Source organism: Sciurus carolinensis, chromosome 2, assembly GCF_902686445.1.
Source record: "Sciurus carolinensis chromosome 2, mSciCar1.2, whole genome shotgun sequence".
In the NCBI taxonomy this organism is placed as follows: domain Eukaryota; kingdom Metazoa; phylum Chordata; class Mammalia; order Rodentia; family Sciuridae; genus Sciurus; species Sciurus carolinensis.
The window spans coordinates 11604588-11624927 of record NC_062214.1 but is presented as its reverse complement, the minus strand read 5'-3'; the positions used below and the strand labels follow the sequence as shown (position 1 = coordinate 11624927).

The 20340-nt window shown below is 48.8% G+C and overlaps 1 protein-coding gene across 2 annotated transcripts in view; it reads left to right on the top strand.

Moving 5' to 3' along the window:
- Positions 1–20340, top strand: part of Arfgef2 (ADP ribosylation factor guanine nucleotide exchange factor 2) — an 83503-nt gene that overhangs the window by 8332 nt on the left and 54831 nt on the right. For both annotated transcript variants that reach the window (XM_047542223.1, XM_047542222.1), the window contains exons 2-6: positions 6039–6069; positions 6652–6775; positions 12900–13046; positions 13997–14176; positions 14843–15077. In XM_047542223.1, coding sequence (XP_047398179.1) covers positions 6039–6069; positions 6652–6775; positions 12900–13046; positions 13997–14176; positions 14843–15077 — 717 coding nt within the window. The remainder of the gene's footprint in view (positions 1–6038; positions 6070–6651; positions 6776–12899; positions 13047–13996; positions 14177–14842; positions 15078–20340) is intronic.

Below are 20340 nucleotides of genomic sequence, written 5' to 3'. Positions count from 1 at the left end.
CCAGCGCAGACAGCCCTGGCCCCAGGTTTGCAGCTCTGTGAAGGGGAGGCGTGCTCAGGGGATCTCTGTTTTGTCCGTCTTGTTTTTAAAGGTAGAAGAGACTTGAACTTTTTAAAACATCATTTGGAAGGGAGTCGTTTGAGGGAGAGAGGTTAAATGACGCAGGAAAGAAAGGACGATTTACTGTCTCCTTAACAGGTGTTGAGTGGCAGTTCCTGGTGCCCGGGGACTCCAGGAGCTTGCAAATCCGGTGGTGAGCGTGACAGTCTTGTCATGGAGTTTCTGTTCTCCTGCAGAAGACAGATAATAAATAAGCTTATACATATGAGGTGATAAATACTCCAAAGAAAGATTAGAAAACCAGTAAAGTGAAAAAATAAAGGTGTTAAGGCGCCAGCAGGTGGGAAAGGGTGGCAGTTTGCAGAGGTGAGGAAGGCCTCTGAGGGGTGACCCTGAGCCCTGGACTGAAGGGAGTCAGCCATGGGGACCTCCAGAGGGAGGGGGCCCTGGGTACACCCTGAGGCCAGAGGAGGCAGGAGCCAGGGCTTGGGGCCTGGAGGCTGGAGACAAGACTGAATTCACTGTGGGTGGCATGGGGAGCATAGGGGTCATTTTCCTTTTGAGGGAGTCCCTCTGGCTGCTGTGGGGGGCGTGAGGCAGGGGAAGAGGGATGACAGGGAGACAGTTGAGGCTTTTGTCATGGTCCAGGTGGGCGGGCCGTGATGACCTAGTGGAAAGCATGTCAGATTCTGCCTCGTCCAGAGACTGGGGGTTGGGACTAGGGGCTACGGAGGTGGAGGGTGCAGCTCTCGGACAGGTGAGAGCAGAGTGGGTCCAGAGTGGGCAACTGGTAAGTCCGTGAACAGGAAGTTGAGGGGTCCCCTTGAGGCAGCCTCTGACTTCTGAGTGACTGCTCCATGGACTGTGGGGAAGGAGCCGGTGGTGACTGGAGGGGAGTGTGCGAGGAGAGGAACGAGCCCGAGTCAGCTCCCCACAGTCGGCAGTGCCGGCCAGCCTGCCTGCCACCTCTACTCAGGTGGAGACAGGTCACAGGAAGATCGTAGTACAATCTGAATTTGGGATTTTGCCAGAAGTTAAGACCAAAGGTTAGAGAGTCCCGGTGTCGATCGCCTGTCATGCTGACAGCAGTCCTGCTAATGGACCTGCCCTGGGAAATGCAGAAAGAGGAGGGACGCGTTGACCCTGGCAAGGTTTGACAGGCCAAGGAAATGCCCAGCTGCGAACACTCGAGTGGGTCAGCTGGAAGGAAGGAAGAGAGGTCGTGGACAGAGGACAGGAGGGAGCTTGGAGGCCCGCCTCAGTTCCACATGGGGACAAGATGCAAGATGTGGCCAGCGCCCCAGGCTGGCTTGGGGTGGAGGAGGAGAGGAGCGGGGAGAGTTGAAGGAACTCTGTGTGTGGTGGAAGTGTGGCTGTCCGATGTTTGAAGGGACACTGTGGGGTGTTGGGGGCACTGGCCCCTGATGGCTGGTCGGGCAGGGTTGGGTGTGAGGGTGGTGACGGTCATTGTTGGACACACCTTGGGAGTGGAAGGGAAAGCGCGAGTGAACCAGAGCTGCTGATGAATGCGTGGGGGTTCCTGTAGGTGATAGAGACACCAGGAAGGATTTCTTGAGAAGACTGTGGCTTTCCAGCTGCAGCTGTCCTGCCCCACCCAGCGGTCTCCCGCCCTTCCCCACAGCCTGCTCCTTTATGGCTGCTGATTGCCCTGGTGGCAGCTGGGAAAGCAGCTCCCACTAAGATGCAGCAGGTGGCCCTGCAGCTGCTCCTCTGCCCCTCCCTCTGCTGGTGCCTTAACCTCTGTGTGCTCACCTTCCTCACTTGTGGAATGGTGTGAGTGTGATGGGTGACGGATGCCTTCTCGCCACCCTGGGTCATGGGGACAGGCTGAGCCCCTGGACCAGTCAGCGAGTGACTGCAGTGCTGGTGATGGTGGTTCCTCTCCTTCTCTGTCTTCCCTCAGCTTGGCTCCACCAGTGGCACTAGAGGCTTTGCTCTCTCACTGGTGCCTGTCTGAAGTCAAGCGCAGGAGAGTTGCGTTGTGGACCCCTGGCGTGTGCCAGCCAGTGCCCTGTCATTGACCTGACAAGACGTGGGTTGTCCGCAGGTCACCCGTATGGTCTCTGGAGTATACAGGGCTGCTTTTGCCATTCATAGTTTTTAGAGTAGGAAATCGAGACTCAGGAAGGTTTAATAACCCTCCTGTCCTCATTCAGCCAGGAGGTGTCCCTGCCAGGCCTGGAACTTGGCGGTTGGAGCCACAGCCCATTCCCCTCTTCCTACTGTACCAGGCCTTGCACATCTACCCCAGTTCCATCTTCTCCTCCTTTTCAGTGGGGAGAACAATTGTGTCACCCAGGCTTCTCCGGAACCTATTACGTGGACCATATGACACTAGTTCTTTGAACGTTCCAGCTTATAAAAATGGCTCTGGTGTTGGCCTCAAACTGATGCTTCTCTGCCTACCTGGCCTCCACCCTGGGCCAGGCCCCTGTTATTGCTGGCCTGGATTATTTGCAGTGCCTCTTGGTTGGTTCCCCCGCTCCCACCTTGCCCTCTCCTCCTTGTGCAGCAACAGCCAGAGTGAGCTGTTCAAGGTAGGTGGGTCAGGTGCCCCTCCAGGCCCCCCTGGGGCTCCTCCTTTGCTTTACAAACTGCTGGAACCCCCAGACCCCTGCTGTGTCCAGTGGAGAGGATTTTCCAGATTTTTTTTTTTCCTTCAACAGTTTAGAAAGTGCAACAATTCTGAATTCTTCATGAATATTTAAGGTAAATTAAGAAAACAACAGAGAATCTGCAGCTGTGGTTTCCTGAACTCCACTGGAGTAGCTCATGGGAGAGGGCTGCTCTCAGCAGGAGCCCGGCCCCACGCTGTTCTAGGCACATCAGCCCTTGCTCATTCCCACTCAGAAGCCAGGGTGAGGGCTGGGATGGAGCCATCTCTAGCACGGGCAAGGCCAGGGGTTCCATCCACAGCACTGCAGCACCTTTGCATGGTCATGCCACAGCAGGCCGGAAAAGAGGATTGGGAGATTCCAAACCAAAGTCATAAACGGCCTTCCCAGCTGGCAGGCTCTCATGGAGTGGGAAGAACACCAGTGTTTTGAGCTGTGCATAGTTGTGGCACTCAGGGTTTGCATAGTGATAGCAAAACCACATATTTTAATTAATCTGTGTGCTTATTTGAGAATCAGAGACCCAAGAGGTTATGAACACAGATTCTGGAGCCTGATTTTCTAGGCTCAAGTCCCATCTCCACCTGGTAACTTCTCTGGGTCCTGTTTCTTCCTCTGTAAAGTTTATAGCTGAATTTGGCCTTGAACTCTGGCTCCTTGGTTGCTCTTTGACTGAGTGACATCTAGCTTGTACAAAACTTGAAGCTTTCTCGTTAGTGCTGGTCTTTAAAAGCCACTTTATCCCCTGCAGTGCCTGTTCTATAGCCATGAAGCACTTTGTCCAAGGCTCTTCCCTGTCCCTTAAAACAAAGGTTATAAACTAGTACCCCCAGAGCCAGAGCAGCCTGCAGATTGGTCTTATTTGAGCCATAATTTTTTTTTAATATTTCCAGTTGTAAATGGACACGACATCTTTATTTTTTTTATGTGGTACTGAGAATCGAACCCAATGCCTCACACGTGCTAGGCAAGCACTCTCCACTGAGCCACAACCCCAGCCCCAGTGGTTTTAAAAATAGTTGAAGTTGTTGTTAATTGCAATCTGAGCTTTCACATAAAATCTGGATTTGATCATTGGAAAAATCAGAATGATGGGCCCCTCTTGACTGAGGGTCTCTGGAGGTGCTAGTACCAATCAGTTGGGGCTGAGGAGCTTCTCTACCCCTTGCCCTATTAGTGGGAGGGAACCACCTGCCATGGTTCTCCTTGATGTTTCCTGCCTGGCCCTCAGAGGCCTTTAAGCATGTAGCCTCCACCTTTGGCATTATTACTCTTGATGCCTTGCATGGGTGGCAGTTAGCCATCCTGGTGATTGAGTCATGATTGATTGTTGATATTCCAAAACAGCGCTTGTTTTAAAGCTAGAGACCTGCTGGTTTTGGATATAGTTAACATTTAAACGGAACTCTAACAAGGTAACCTGATTGGAAGAAACCTTGCAGTTGAGTTTGGGTAGCAGTGACCCTCTGGAGTGTCACAGAGTTACAGGTGATCTTGTCACCCAAGCAGGGCCTAGGGCCTAGGATAGAGGTTTCTGAAAGTCCAGAGTCTGGCCACCAGCCTCGTGGACTGGGTCTCCTGGCCACTTTCACAGCTTTGAGGGCCTTCGCTAGGGGGAGGCAGAGCTCCTTCCTCACAGAATTCTCATCCCTGAAGTGCAGGATCTGGGCCACACAGGTGCCGTTAACAGGCCTGATGTCAAGGCCTTGCGGTTTGTCAGCAGTGTGCCTGACGCGGGCCTCCTGGGCCTCTCTCTCCTGCTTTCTTCTGTGCAGCAGGAAGACCTTGAAGACAGCTGGGAGGTAGGGAGTTCTGCCTCTGGCCAGTGTGGTTCCTTGGTTTTCACATCATAAAGTTTATCTAGGATAGAATGGTCCCAGAAAAGGAAGCTTGTCACCTTCAGAGCTGCACCCTGAGGCTATTAGGATCACTGGTGCCATGTCTAGATCTTGGGCTCTCAGGAGTCCACGCAAGAGGCTGGCCATTGGATGGTCAGCTGAGTGCCAGGCAGTGGCGCTCTTCCCTCACCTGTTTGCATGGCACCGGAAGCCTGTGGCACCACATGGGGAGACAGCCGAGTGAGCGGCCAAGTGGACGTGGCATTGCTCAGTGGCACCAAACCTCACTGTCTCTCATCTGATTTCTGAATAAGAGTTTTGTATAGTCGTAACCTCCATGATAAAGATTTTTAAATTTAACTCATTAGAATAACATATGGTTTAGCACAGCACTGAACCTGTAAAAATGGTTAAAACGGTACATTTTAGGTTGTGTATATTTTACCACAGTTGTTTCATGGCTCAGTGGTAGAGCACTTGCCTTGCATGTGTGAGGCGCTGGGTTCAATTCTCAGCACCACATACAAACAATTAAAGATCCATTGACAACTAAAAAATATTTTTTAAAAGTGTTTTATACTTATCGTAGAAAATGTGAAAAAAAGAAAGGAAAACCACTATCTACTACTTAGGTAACTTTCAATGTTTTGTTATTTTTTCTCTTGTGTCCCTTGCTGTATTACCTTGATACCATGTCAGCTGTCACTTATATGTGTTCTGCTGAGTGGGGAAGTTGGTAGACAGGGACTTCCGAGCCAAATTGCCTGGGTTCAAATTCTGGTCCCCAGTTTTTTTTTTTAAGTTGTTCTTGGGCTTGAACCCAGGGTGCTCGACCACTGAGCTACATAGCCAGCCCTCCCCACCTCTCGTTGAGACAGGGCCTCGCTAAGTTGCCAGGCCAGCCTTGAACTTACAGTGCTTCTTCTTCCTGAGTTGCTGGGTTACAGGTGTGTGCCACCGCACCTGGCTTCCAGATCTTAATGTGTAACAGAGGTCAAGTGACCTACTTGTGTTCTGTCTTGGTTTCCTCACTGAAGTCATTGGTTCTCATCAGAGGAAGTTTTGCACAGGGAACACTGGGCAATGTCTGGAGATGATTTTGATGTTGAAGGCTGCAGGGAGGTGGGAGTGCTGCTGGCATCCAGTGGGTGGAGGCCTGGGAAGGTACTCAACATCCTTCCATGCACTGAACGCCCCGTAGTGAAGAATTAGATGTCCCCAAATGTCAGCAATGCTAGGCTGAGAAACCCTGCTCTAAATAAGGTGGCGCCTCATAGGCCTGTTGTGAGTGTTAAATGAGTTCAACAAGTAAGCAGAGAATAAGCCTGGCACATACTGCCCTGCTGTTATTACTGTCCTTATGATCATTGCACAGCATATCAAAACTTCAGTGTGTAAAAATCTCCTAAACTTTCTTTTTAATGGTTTCTAAATACCATGTAGTAAAGTTGTCTTTTCCATAAATGTTGCATGGTCCTAATGTGCTTTTCCTTCTTTCCACCAGATGAAATTAAAGCAGAAATAGAGAAGCAGAGGTAAGCAACAGCACTTTCTCCTTGCTGGACACGCAGCACCAAGGGCTGGTAGTAGCCAGGCTGCTTGTGTCTGATGGCAGGGCAGCAGGCTTCTAGCCCCATCCTGGGCCCGCGGCGGAGCTCTGAGTGTCTGAACCAGTGAGACTGAGTACTTACGGATTTGGAGGAAAGGCCAAGTTGATGCCATCAGACCTTGTCTTGAGAGGAGAGCAGAGCCACTGTCTCTCCCTTGGCATGCTTAGGCATGAGGACAGCTGGCTCTCTAAGTGGCTGCTCCTGATCTTCATGGTAATGAGGCCGGTTAGTCACATTTTAGAAATACAGAGCTGGCGCGGCTGCTGCCAGGCCCCCGTCTAGGAGGCCGTCGATTGGGCTCACCATCAGAGATCTCTCTATCTGCATGTGGCACTTAAGGTTTTTTCCCTGAAGTTGCATGTGCTCAGTATTTAATTGGCTGGCCCCAAGATACAGTTTGCAGGGCTTTTTAATTAAATAAATGGAAGTGAGCGGAATGGGAAGTTAGAGTGAGGTGGAGAAAGCGAACTGCCCGTTCTCACCTCGGCCCTCCTTCTCTTTCCCTAGGCTCGGCACTGCAGCACCGCCAAAGGCAAGCTTCATCGAAGCTGACAAGTATTTCCTTCCGTTCGAGCTGGCATGCCAGTCCAAGTCCCCCCGGGTGGTCAGCACGTCCCTTGACTGCTTGCAGGTACCACGTTTCAGCTTGATGGTCCAAGGGGTCCCCTCTGAGCCACGGGTGCTCCTTACCCAAAGCTGTGCTAGTGACGGCCCTGGTATTGGGGATGCCCTCAGAGGTGGGGAGGAAGGCACAGCTTATTCTCTGGCAGTCTCAGGAGGGAGGGAAGGAGTGTGTGTGCTGAGTCTGTAAGATCGTTGTGACCATGAGCTAGCGAGTGCTGAACCTTTCCTCCTTGTCAGCTTCCTGCTGTTCTCTAGTCAGTTGATTAACATATGACTGTGTTCTTTGTGTGTGTCTATTTAAATGCACCTTATTTCATATGCATTGTTGATTCATTAGTGTCACATTCACAGCCAGCAGCACCTCAACGCTTATCTACTCATGATTTCTGTGGAGGCACGTTACTGCCTTCTTGCTCCTGAACTCTAGAAAGCTCTTCAGCACACACTTAGGGAGCATCTTAAAGAGCAAAGAGGACAGGGTGCGAAAGATGTGGCACCAAGTACACAGCGATTGGGAGAGCTGAGACAAGGTTGGCGTCGCCCTCCCCACTCAGCTGGGAGGGGAGCACCAAGCCAGTCCAGTCCTGACTGCTCTGTGTGTCCCCAGGAGACTGCAGGTCCACAAGTACTGACTTCAGGGTTAGTGAGTAGGTGCATTTGAAGTACAGGATCTGTGACTAATGAGAATGACTGTGTTTAGAACTGCAGGTAACCTCGTTACGAGTTATCTTGTGCTGATGACAGGCAGGAGGGGAGAAGTCAGGAAGACTTGTCCAGTAACATAGAGGACGTGAAAGGAGCAGGACTGTTAACTTGTTTCTTGTTCCTGGTGCGGCATTCTTGTGTTTTTTCTCAAGACTTAGTTCTGAAGTTTCTGATTACCTTAAAGAACGTGTATTCTTGACCTCATCCATGAAAAGCATTTTACTGAAGTCTTTAAAATACACTGAAGGAAGTCACAGTTTACAGTACTTTCTAGAACAAAAGGGGTGAATAGATTTTGCATTATGATTACTTAGCGAGCTGTTTTAAGCAGCATGTGCAGCCTCATGGGGAACCTGGAGAAGGAGAGTCTTCACTGATCGTCGCATCTCCCAGGGCTGGACTGCAAAGTGGCAGTGGGCGTGCACCATTTGGCATCCCTGTCTGGTATTTACCCTGTTAACCTCTCTTCTTTGATGTGTATACTTGAGAACCTACGACAGTTTTTTCACAGAAGCAGCTCTTCCAAATGAAGAAACGTTTTTCTCATTCAAGATAATTCTGTACAGATTGTCCTATGTGAAGCATTTAATGAGCCAAGAATTCCTAAGTGGCAGGCTGAGTCCTACTCTCCCCTAAAATAGTTGATGCTGTGAATGTTTTCTGAGGAAACGTAGCATAGCTTCATTTGTCATTTCCCCGTGACAGTGTCTTGTTGGGGCCAGTGCTGAGGGTCAGCAGCACTGAGGCACTGGGGCCACAGCTGGCGCCCCTTGAGCTCCTGTCCTGCACTGGGCCCCGAGCACGTCAAATTCATTACTGTCAGACATGCCCGGGCCCAGCAGCCCTCTGAGGTGCCCTCATTTTAGAATCAAGGAAACCAAGGCTCAGAGAACAAAGTTACCAACTCAGTCCAAGTTCCTCTAGCCAGGAAGTGATGAAATTAGACAGGTGTCTAGAACTTCCAGACCCCCCCATTTATGGTTTTGGGTTTTTTTTGAGGGGGTGCTGGGGATTGAACCCAGAGGTGCTCTACCATTGAGATATAGCACCAACCCTTTTTTTAATGTTTTGAGACAAGCCTCTAACTTGTGATCCTCCTATTTCAGTCTCTCAAGTTGCTGGGATTACAGCTGTATGCCACTGCACCTGGCCATGTTTTTGTTCTTTTTTTTCCATGTTTATGTTCTTAACCAGGGTTTGTTAACTGTGTTCCATGACAAATCTGGCCTGCTGCCTACTTTTGTAAATAAAGTTTTATTGGAACACAGCTGTCTAGTTTGGGTGCTGTAACAGAATACCATAGACTGAGGGACTTGAACATCAGACATTTAATTTTCAGAGTTCTAGGAGCTGAATGGTACAAGATCAAGGTCCCAACTGATTCTGGTTCCTGTTTCCTCATGTTTTAGATAGTGTGCACTAGCTCTCTGGTCTCTTATGGAACACTGATCCCATCAGAAGGACCTTACCCTCGTGACTTACCAAATTGTCTCCCAAAGGCATAATTCCGTCACCTTGGGAGTTAGGACTTCATCACGTGGATGGGGGATTGGGCACACTTTCAGTCCATAGCAACAGCTGTATTCATATATTTATTTATTACATGTGGCTACTCTCCCTCTACTGGAGCCGGAGTGAATAGTTGCAAGGAGACCACTTGATCCACAGTCCAATATCTAGTATGCAGTCTTTTTGTGCATGTGGCAGGGGTATGTGGTCTTGGCAGTGGAACCCAGGGCTTTGTACATGCTAGCAAGTGCTCTACTGCTGAGCTACACCCCCAGCCCTAGAAGGTAGTCCTTTATGGAGAAACAGTGCTGACCCTTGCTATGACCTGCTATTAACTATTGCTGTTAACTGTTGCCCCTTGGCTCTGGCCTCTTCAATAATACAAGTAGTTTGGCTTTGGAACTCTGTGTATATGTGTTGACGTCCTGCCTTAATTTAGTCACTGCCAGTCTTGAGGGTTATGGTGTATGGTTCTTTCTCTGTGTAAAATGCAGTTCTCTGGAATTTAGTGGGTACAGGATTTCTTTGGTATATAAGATGTAAAATGTGTCATCCTTTTATGGTATTAGAAGGTGACTGGGTGCCCTCTGGACTCTGAATGGAAAAGTGCACTTCCCCTTGGCAGCTGTCTTGCTAAGCCTTTTGGCCTGGAATTTCCTGGAGTAGGTGAGGAAACATGTATGTTAGAAATGGAAGGCCAGTACCCAGGGCCGACACCTGGTTTTGGCGGAATTGACCCCAGTTGCAGACATGTCCACGTGGAGAGGTGCTGAGGGCACAGGTGCTGTGGGGCCCCGTTTGCTGTGAGCTTGGTTAGTCGAGTCCTTCTTCCCACTGGGGACTTGCCCTGCCGCTAGCTCCTGTCAGGCCATAAGAGGTGCCTTTGTTCCTTTCCTTCAACACCTGGTCTGCTGCACAGGCCCCAGGACCAGGGCTGGGTGCGGAGCCTTGGGGCCAGTCTTGCCTAAGCCCAAGTTTTTCTGGTCATGTTTCTTCAATTTAAAATTATATACATATATTACTGTTATTTAAAGTGTAGACATTATTAAACATACAAAAATAGAACTTTCAAAAGATTAAGCTAAATATCAGTTACAAATAGAATAATGTTTTCTTCCTATACTGGGCGGTGGTTGTAGGGACCATTGGTTTGAGCTGTCCTGTTCTTTCCACAAGGGTTAGATTTTAGCTCCTACTTCTAGAATACTTTGGATTTTTAAATGCACATTTAAAAATGAATATTTTAGGGCTGGGGAGGTAGCTCAGTTGGTAAAGTGCTTGCCTTATAAGCACAGGCCCTGGGTTCAATCCCCAGCACCACAAAAAAAAAAAAAAAAAAAAAAAAGAATTTTTTGTATATGACATCATTCTCTAAAAGTCTTCAGAACTTTACAGATAAGGGTGAAGTTCCTTGGGCCACCAGCCCTAAAACCAATTGCTTATTTAGATGTGTGATTTTCTTTCTTTTTTCCTTTTTCTGCAAATACTGTCACCTGTACAAATTTTTCTACAGCTTGCTTTTTACATTCAGCAGTGTTCCCTTAACAGTAGGTTCAGCGAAGGCCTGTTACAGTGTTCCTCCATGCCAGAGCCTGCCCGTACGAGTCCCCTTAAACATGTGTATCAGTGGCCCCGCTTGTACCAAGCTCCATTGTATCAATGAGGACTAAGGCCAGGACACCTACTGTGGGGGTGGTGTCTGCAAATCACAGAGCCCTACAGGTCCTAGTCAGTCCCATCACACCCCGCCAGTGACATGAACTACGAGAAATAGGATCACATGTCACAGTGCCTGGGATAGTGTCTGGCACAGAGAAGGATTAGATAGCAGAGCCAGAAAGACTCACAGTATTCAGGAACTCTGTTTTCTTTTTCTTTCTTTCTTTTTTTTTTTTTTTTTTGCGGTACTGGGGATCGAACTCAGGGCCTTGTGCTTGCGAGGCAAGCACTCTACCAGCTGAGCTATCTCCCCAGTCCAGGAACTCTGTTTTCTTTTGGTCCTTTCTCACTGCACGGCAAGGGGTAAAATCGTACTGAAAACCCTTTTTAAGTTGAAAGGTATCATGCCTTTTGAGAAATCTGTGGGTGGAGAACATTTCCAGTCCTTTTTGTACTTAATAATTATCCGGTACTGCATCTCCATCTTTGCTTTGCAGTATAGACCTATTTTTCCTTTCTCTCTTTTGGTGCTGAGGATGGAACCCAGGGCCTGGTGCTTGCTAAGCCTGCAGTCTACCACTGAGCCACATCCTCAGCCCAGGAACCTGCTGTTCAACATCCACGTCTGGGGAGTTTGCATCTCGTCCTTATATCACAGCGCTCACAACAGACTTGAGTCTCTGAGAATGAAGAGTCAGTAGTGTCAGAGACCAGAACTTGTCTGCCGGGCAGCCAGTCCTGCATCTCAGGAAGCCTGCAGTCCCAGCAGTGGGGCGAAGGCTCTGCACCCCCACATGGGGCCCAGAGTTGGGCTTGAGTGGCCGCATGTTCAGGCCTCTGACCTGCTCCTCAGTCACACGATATAGCACCGCTGTTTTGACTCAGCCACTCTGAATTTGGTTTTCTGCTTATTGAATGGCGGTGCTTTGTAGCTAGTGGTGGGGAAGAGCCATTGAGAAGTGACGTCAGGCCTCTGCAGTGTGGCTCATGGCTCCAGGGCCTCCTTCCATGGCGGCAGTAACTCTGTAGGTGACCTCAATAGCTCGGGTCTACCCTGTGCAGGCAGAGGCAGGGGTGTGGCCAGCCACAGCCTGGAAGGATAAAGAACAGAGCAGCATGGTTTTTTTAACTCGCGGGTTAGCTTCTTGTTTTTAGTATTTTTTTAGTTGTGGATGGAACTTTATCTCATTTATGTACATGCAGTGCTGAGAATTAAACCCAGTGCCTCATGTGCCAGGCAAAGCGCTGTACCACCGAGCCACGACCCAGCCCCAGAGCCGCGTTTTTAAGAGTTGTCATCAACTCGCTGGAGGCAACGAGCACATGGAAGTTCCGTGTCTGTTATGTGGCCCTCCGTCAGAATAACCTTTGTAGTTGGAAGAAAAACAGATTCTTTACCCCAGAATTTCTCATTCTTTAGGTCTGGGCTGAGGTCCAGGAGCCTCTTTTTGATGTGCTCCCTCAGGTGGTTCTGAAATTCACTGTGGCTGGGAGATCACCCTGACCTCTGGGGGTCCCTTAGCCCTCAGATCCTCCATGCTGAAATCCAGGGGTGGGTGAGGTGGCCTTTCCAGCCGTGTGAGCGATAATGTAGAAGCAGAACATGGTCACTGTTCTTACTTTAATTTCTGGAACAGAAAATATACTGGCATTTCAAGAGAATGAAAAGAAGTGCCTTAGTCTCATCCTGGCCTCGGCTACTTAGTTCTCTCCTCAAGCAAATATGTTATCATTAGTTTGTTAGATATCTTAACACTTAAAGAAAAAAAATACATAATATGTTAAACAGCTTTATTGAGATATAATTAGCATGTGATTCACCCATTTAAAGTGTACAAGTCAGTGATTTTTAGTATGTCTACAGAAATGTGCAACAATCACCACAATGTAATTTTACATTTTGTTTTTAACCTCAAAAACCCCAGACTTATTAGCAGTTACTCCCATATTGCTCTGGCCACCCTCTGACCTGAGCTCTAGGTAGCTGCTAATCTGCTGCCTTTGGTAAGTGTGGTTTTTAATCCCTCCGTATTTTGCACAGATGGTTGTGTGCTGGGGAGTATTCTGTGTCTTGCTGCCAGCACTGAACAATGTGTCACCGTCTCTGGATCTGCATGGCAGTGGTCTTGCCTGCCTGGCTTCCGAACAGAGGCATCTGTAGCAGCCCTGACCACGCTCACCGCCTCTCTTCTGCTGTTGTGGGCAGCCTTAGTCCTGGCCAGGCAGAAACTTCTAATCTCTCTTCTTTCTGTGTTTAGAAACTCATCGCCTATGGGCACATCACTGGCAATGCCCCCGACAGCGGAGCCCCGGGGAAGCGACTGATCGACAGGATCGTTGAAACCATTTGCAATTGTTTTCAGGGCCCTCAGACGGATGAAGGGGTTCAGTTACAAATAATTAAGGTACTTCCATTTACCTGATCTGGATTTTCAATTAGAAAGTGAGTCCCCTTTGGGAATTTGCGTTTCTGTTTTACCATGTGTCAGTTGTCTCAGGTGGTACTGAGCTGGAACAGAAAAATTTAAGCATCACTTAGATCTTTTGTCAAGTGTCAGCATTTATTAGCGTGGACTGAGATAAGAAGAGTAGAACCAGGTGTGTTTTCAAAGTAAACATTCTGCTGATAATACAAAATTGCTTGTGAATTAAATGGGCTTAAAATCCTACAGTCTTTCCCCATGAAATTCTGGGGTCCCAGACTGCCATTTCTCAGCAGATCATCCCCAAGACTTGTGTCACCCACTGGTCTTTGCTCCTGGCTCCCCATTCCGCTTCTCTGTTCCTTGTTTGCTGCCAGAAGTGACTTGGCATGGGATGGTGCCAGCTGCTTCTCGGCAGACAGGGACTGGGTGAGTGGCCAGCCTTGCAGATGGTAGGTTCTGGGTGCCGAGGCTTCATGACCAGTGGTTCCGTGTCAGCCACCCCTTTCTCAGAGTCATCTTGGCACGCATCGGGACCTGGGAGGCCAACTGCCCGTGAAGACCTGTGTTTTGTGATTTGTGTGGGTGAGATCCAGGGTCTATCATCTTCATTCTAGGTTTTTCAGTTTTTCAGCCAATGTTGACACTCAGAAGTTAAGACTTTTTAGAAAGCAAACCAATAGAAAGCCTACTTCAGATAATTTGGATTTTAGGGAGTTAGTAATTGCTTTTAAGCTCTTTACAATAATAGAAAGTTGGCTCTTGGCAATAATCATCCAGTTTAGTGTGCAGAACCATCTTAGAATTAAAAAACAAAACAAGACAAACAAGAAAAACCAAAGCCAACTCCTCTAGAAAAGTCTGGCTGGGGGAGGTGGAAGGCATGGGAGGTGGGTGTTTGTGAAGGTAACAGTCTGGGGTCTGCATTCCAGGCCCTTCTGACTGCGGTGACTTCCCCACACATTGAAATTCACGAGGGCACCATCCTGCAGACGGTGAGGACATGTTACAACATCTATTTGGCCAGCAAAAATCTCATCAATCAAACCACTGCCAAGGCCACGCTCACCCAGATGCTGAACGTCATTTTCACCCGCATGGAAAACCAAGTGGTGAGTGGCCAGCCGCCAGGCAGGGTGCCGTCATGTCTGATCTCTTGTGGACCCCAGGGCTGTGAAGGGCACTAGCACTGGAAGTTTATCCCTTCTTCCCACGAATCCTCTGTATTGCACTTTCCTTCTCCTTTTAAAGCCAGACAGACTCCAGTGTGGGTCTTGAAGATTGCATTTAGAATTTGCTTTGAGTTTGTCACATTCAGAGTTTGCTTTGCATTTATTTCCTTTAAAAAATTTATACTGGGGCTGGGGAGATAGCTCAGTTGGTAGAGTGCTTGCCTTGCAAGCACAAGGCCCTGGGTTTGATCCCCAGCACTGAAAAAAAAAAAAAAAAATTTATACTGGCCAGGCGTGGTGGCACACGCCTGTAATCCCAGATGCTTGGGAGGTTGAGGCGGGAGGATTGCAAGTTCAAAGCCAACCTCAGCAACTTACCGAGTCCCTAAGCAACTCAGTGAACCCTGTCTCTAAATAAAATATAGAAAGGACTGAGAGTATGGCTAGGTGGTTAAGCACCCCTAGGTTTAATCCCCAGTACCAAAATAAACAAATAAATAAATTATCCCTCTGGTTGGAAATTGTTTAAGCCATAGGCTGGTGTAATTGTTTCTTACCAAAATGCTCTGATCATATAGGTTGAATCCCTTTCCTGTTGCCTTCCAGTTGCAGGAAGCCAGAGAATTGGAAAAACCAATTCAGTCAAAACCCCAGTCCCCTGTGGTCCAAGCTGCAGCAGCATCCCCAAAGTTCAGTCATTTAAAGCAGAGCCAGGCACAGAGCAAACCAGCAACTCCTGAAAAAACAGATTTACCCAATGGCGAGTATGCCGGAAGTGGGCCTGGAAAAGTGGGTCCAGAAAACGGAGACGCACCCAGAGAAAGAGGCCCATCATTCTCAGGTATGGCAGAGCCACGGGTGAGAGTGCCTTGTGTACCACCCGGTGGCTGCGGGCTCCCTGAAGAGGCTTTGGTTTTGTACCCCTCCGTCGTCAGCTCTGCAGTCGTTCCTAAGTGGTTCCTGGAATGTGTATAGCTGTGTCTTCGTGCCAGCCCCAGTGTAGTGGGCTCAGTGTGGGGCACCGTCTTCATTGGGAGCTAGTGGGTGATTGTGCCTAGAGAGGACTGGGGCCTCACCTACCCTGTTGCGCTGGGTCTCTGTTCCTTGTCCAGTGCCTCGCGGTTCTGAGCCACTCAGACCTGTGTGGAGCAGCAGGACCCTGGGTGGGTGGGCAGGAGAGCAGACAGGAGAGGTGGATGGCGGCAAGATCGCTGTGTTTTCTTCCTCTGTTCACCAGATGCATCACTTATTTCTGTTGCATTTTTAAACACAAGATTATCTCACACCTGTTTCATTTAAAGTAAATGAAACATTCAGCCTGAAATCTCAGATTCAGTTGTCCAGAGATAGCTTCTCAATGTCTGTGTCTCCTCCTGGTTCTGTATGAACCAGATTCAAAGGTCTTATTTTTTTCTTAGTGGTTTACCTAGTACTTCTGTCAAATAGTTCTCCACTCAGGCTGTTGTTGTCTGACCTTCTCTGGGACTGACCCCTTTTCTTCTTGGGTCAGACGGCTAGTAAAGATGTCCTCCAGGCTGGGGCGATAGCTCAGCTGGTAGAGTGCTTGCCTCACAAGCACAAGGCCCTGAGTTTGATCCCCAGTACCGCAAAAAAAAAAAAAAAGATGTCCACCGGTAGTGTCTTCCTTACTAGAGCGTGCGTATTTGAGCAGCCTTTGTTCCTTTATAGAGTTTTCCAGAGTGCTTGGCATGCACTGGAATAGGACATGTGTTGTGCTGAAATGCTGTTCTGTGTCCAGGAAGGACAGAAGAGAAAGGAGCCACCCAGAGCTTGTGTCTTGGAGTCCAGGCTGAGCACTTGCTCTTGCTTCGGCGTGTCCTAAGGTGCTCAGGCCCCAGCCCCGCCACCAGAGGGTCAGAGTTTACTGTGACCCTTATCAAACTGTGGTTAATCTGTGAATACTGACATTTAAATACTCTGTAGGAAGCACAGCCGTGCAGATTGAACAGCAATTCTCTGCTGGGTGAAAGTGGCCCATTTTCTGTACAGCGGCCAAAGTAATCCCTTAAACGCCTGAATCAGGTCACAGCCCTCCCTGCTCGAACCGCCTTGGCGTTCCCCATCTCGTCCCATTCAGAGTGAGGCCCACTCCCACTCACCCCCTGGCTTGCAGAGCCCCGTGTGTCTGACCCGCGCACCTCTGTCCCCTCCTCACATCCTTCTTTGCTGCACAGTGCCCAGGTGTTGTTTCTGGTTTCAGAAGGTCCTACCCTTTTCCTGCAGTGCCTTTTTGCTTGATGTCCCTCCTCACTCCTCCCCGTTCATCTTCAGGCCTCTTGGTTCAGGCTGCGGGAGGCTCCCCGTCACCCCGTGGCTCCCCATCCTCTGTTGCGTGGTCCTCTTTTACTGGAGTGCCACGGTCACTTGTAGGACGCCGTGTTCACCACCGTATTCCCCACACCTGGTCAGGCCTGGCACACACTCAGTACGTAGCTTTTGAATGAATGGTGAAAAAACGTGAATTCTAGAATTTGGTTTTGTAGAAACAGTAACTTGAAGTTCTGCTCTAACAAAGATAATGATTTGTAAGTTAATAGATTGCTTTTTTTTACATCAGTGAGTTTTTATTGTGGTAAAACAGAGGTAACATAAAGTTTATTATTGAAACTACTTGAAGCGTAAATTCCCTGTCCAGAGTTGCTGGGGGTTGGTTGGTGTACCTGGGGCATCTCCCGGGAGCTTTTCAGACCTCAGACCTGTGGGAGTGGTCAGCCCAGGTGCACGATGATGCTTGGAAGCTCTTCCCATTCTCAGGATTTGGCTCTAAAGAAAGAACAAGTCCTTCAGAGACTTGCTGACATCGTCAGACACCAGAGAGGGACTGAGCGTCCCTAGAAGCCAACGCGGAAGGACAGCCTTGGCAGGCAGTGGGGTGTTCCCAGGGGGAGCCAGGGCCCAGGGGTCAGACTTGAGCACCTCTCTGACGGACAGTCGCGTGCCGCCCTCTGCAGACTGTCCCAGGGTGGCGTTCTCCTGCAGCCAGCCCTGCCCGGGCACTGGCTGCCAGGCACTGTGCCTGTGAACCCAGGGTTGGACACACTCTCCTGTTTGATGAACTCGGACCCTCCCTTGGCCCCGGGGTCATGTGCTTCCCCATGTACTTAGTGCAGGTGGAGCGAAGACGCCAGTAGACCTGCGCGGTTTCCCCGCAGCAGTTAGTGTTGCATCCCTCCTTAATAAATCAGGAGTTGATTTGTCCATCTCAACCGCCTGTCCAAGAGGTGGCTCAGATTGCTCCTTATAAACTCACAAAAGGAGATTCTGAGCTCCAGACTCCTGCTTGCCTATGTGAATTTTGGGGCCTGGCCATCTAGACTCCCCCAGGGTGACCATGCCATTTTCCTCTTCCCGCCCTCCTGAGCTCCCAGCTGTTCTGTCTGTTCTTTAACAAAGGGCTTTCCTGAGAGAGAACTCATACTGCAGCTCACTGGTCACAGTGCATGAGCCAGCGCTGCTCATGAGGGTCACAGGCCCGAGCAGCAGTCTTCACAGTCACTCCCCAAAGAAATCAGTCGCGTCCTCTTCCACTTTTCACTCCTGGCATTAGGAGTAGCGTTGCCTGTGTGGGGGTCTCTTAGCTCGGCTTTTCTTATTACAGCTCATTCTTTACCGGAGAAACAGCCCCACTCTCAAGTACTGTAACACAAAAAAACGTATCTTCTCTCAGCCAATGCAGAGGTCCTGGTCAGGCAGCCTCTTCCAGATCATGACTCTTGTTTAGTAACTGTGTGGCCCTTTGGCAACCTTTCTAACCTCAGTTTTCCCATCTGCAAAATGGGTATACAGTTAAACTTAGAAGTTTGTGAGATTAAATGAGAGCAGTGCCTGCCACTTAAGACTATGTAACTGCCTGCTTTTTTTTTTTTTTTTTTTTTTTTCCTTTTTTTGAGATGAGGTCTCCCTTTGTTGCCTAGGCTGGTCTCAAATTCCTGGGCTCAAGTGATCCTCCTACCACAGCTTCCCAAGTGGTAGGAATACAGTCATATGTCACCATGTCCAGTTTATTATTTTCTTTAAAATAAATTTCATCTTAGCTAAGCAGTGTGATGTGCACCTGTAATTCCAGGGGCTTGGGAGGCTAAGACAGGAGGATTGCAAGTTCAAAACCAGCCTCAATAACTAAACAAGGCCTATGCAATTTAGTGAGACCCTGTCTCAAAATAAAAAAAAAATAAAAAGGACTGGGGATGTGGCTCAGTGGTTGAGCCCCCTGGATTCAATCAGTACCAAAATAAATCTGTAAATAAATTTCAACTTAAAAAATGGATTGGTTTAAAGAAAAATAGTAAACATTTCAGATGGTGATCAGGTGTGAATGTGGCAGAGATGGTGTGGTAGGATAAAATGAGCCCAACTGTTTTGCATGTTAATACCAACTCTTTTGCTCTAGGAATTTTACATTTTGTTGACCAAAAGAGGAAGAAGTCACAGGCCAACACTTGATAAAAATAGGTGCGCCCCACCTCTTCACACTTGTTTCTGACGTCAGCCTCAGCCACTGCTTCTTAACACTTTTATGAGCTTTATAATGGACCTGTATCTGGGGACCCTAAGCTGCCTGCTGGTTCCTTCCCAGTTAGCAGTTGCTTTCCTGTCACAGAACAGGCTGGCTGGCGTGTGGCTGGAACGTGGCAGTGGAGCGCTTTGCTGTGTTTTTTCCTGTATTATTATTATATATTACTAAGTGCTTGGACATTGGACACAACCAAATCCCCGTCTCTAGGGAGCAAGCATGTCACACCTCATTGTCCCTGTGTGATCACAGCTGCCCCTTGAGTCTCCATCTCGCTTCTCCCTCTCCATTTTCTCCTTGACACTGTGGCCTGTAATAAAATTGACCTCTTATCTTCAGTTTGGATGTAAGCACCGTGGATACCTAGCTGTTTTGAGACGGTGGTGTGTTCCACATGCCAGGGACAGTGCCAGATGCACAGGTGCTCGCGTATTGGCTGGATGTGGGCGTGGGGCCCCCCTGCACCACCCCCATGCTCCCTGCGCAACTGAGCAGCAAGCAGGGATTGGGAAGGCCTCGTCTCAGACGCTTTCTGGTTCTTTTCCTGTTCCTAGCTTGTGACCTGTGTCCTTATAGTTCAGGCTGTTGCCATTTTGTTCTAAAGAGAAGCCTGCTTGGAAGCCAGGACCATCCCCAAGAAGTTAGGCTTCCCCCTCAGTGGCCAGAACTCGGTCATGTGACCACCCTTTCCTGAAAGGAAGACTGGGAAATATAGTCACATACCCTTCCAAAACCACATGAGGGATGTGTTGGTTAGGAAGGATGTGGCTTAGGTAACTAGAGTGCTGACCAGAGGGTGGGGCCCTGCTGATAGAGATGGAGTGGCAGCCAGTGCGTCTCCCATCTGAACCTGTTCAAGGTGACGATCCTGTTTTGCGTGGGCACAGTGTGTGAGATATGTAGGGTCTGGTGCCTAATCAGAGTTGGCAAGGTAGTGATATCCCCAGGGAACTGGCAGAACCAGTGTTTTTTAAGCGAACTCTCTTCACCTTTCAAGTATCTGATTTGGTTTGGTTGTCAAACATTGTCATAGCATGCCTGAAATTTAAGCACAGTGGACTTCTTAGTGTTAACAGAGTGTCCAGAACAGCCTCTCCTGAGGCCTGCAAGTCACGTGTGCCCACCAGCCACCACTTGATGGCCCCAGTCTCACTCACTAGCATCTTTCACGAAAGGAAACCGTTTTGGGTGCTACACGTAAGCAAGGTACCATGTAGTAGATTCTTTGAAAAGGATAAAAACAGCAACCAGCTGGGTGTGGTGATGGATGCCTGTGATCCCCATAGCTCGGGAGACTGAGGCAGGAGGATCATGAATTCAGTGCCAGTCTTAGCAAAAGTGAGGCACTAATTAAGCAAGTCGGTGAGAATCTGTCTCTAAATAAAATACAGGATAGGGCTGGGGATGTGGCTCAGTGGTCAAGTGCCCCTGAGTTCAATCCCTGGTATCCCACCACCCTGAAAAAAAGCTGTTTGCTTCATAAATTCCTTTCCCAAGACTAATTGTCAAAAAAAAAAAAAAAAAAAAAGTTATTGACCAAATTATATTATTTTTTGTGCACGTATGAATA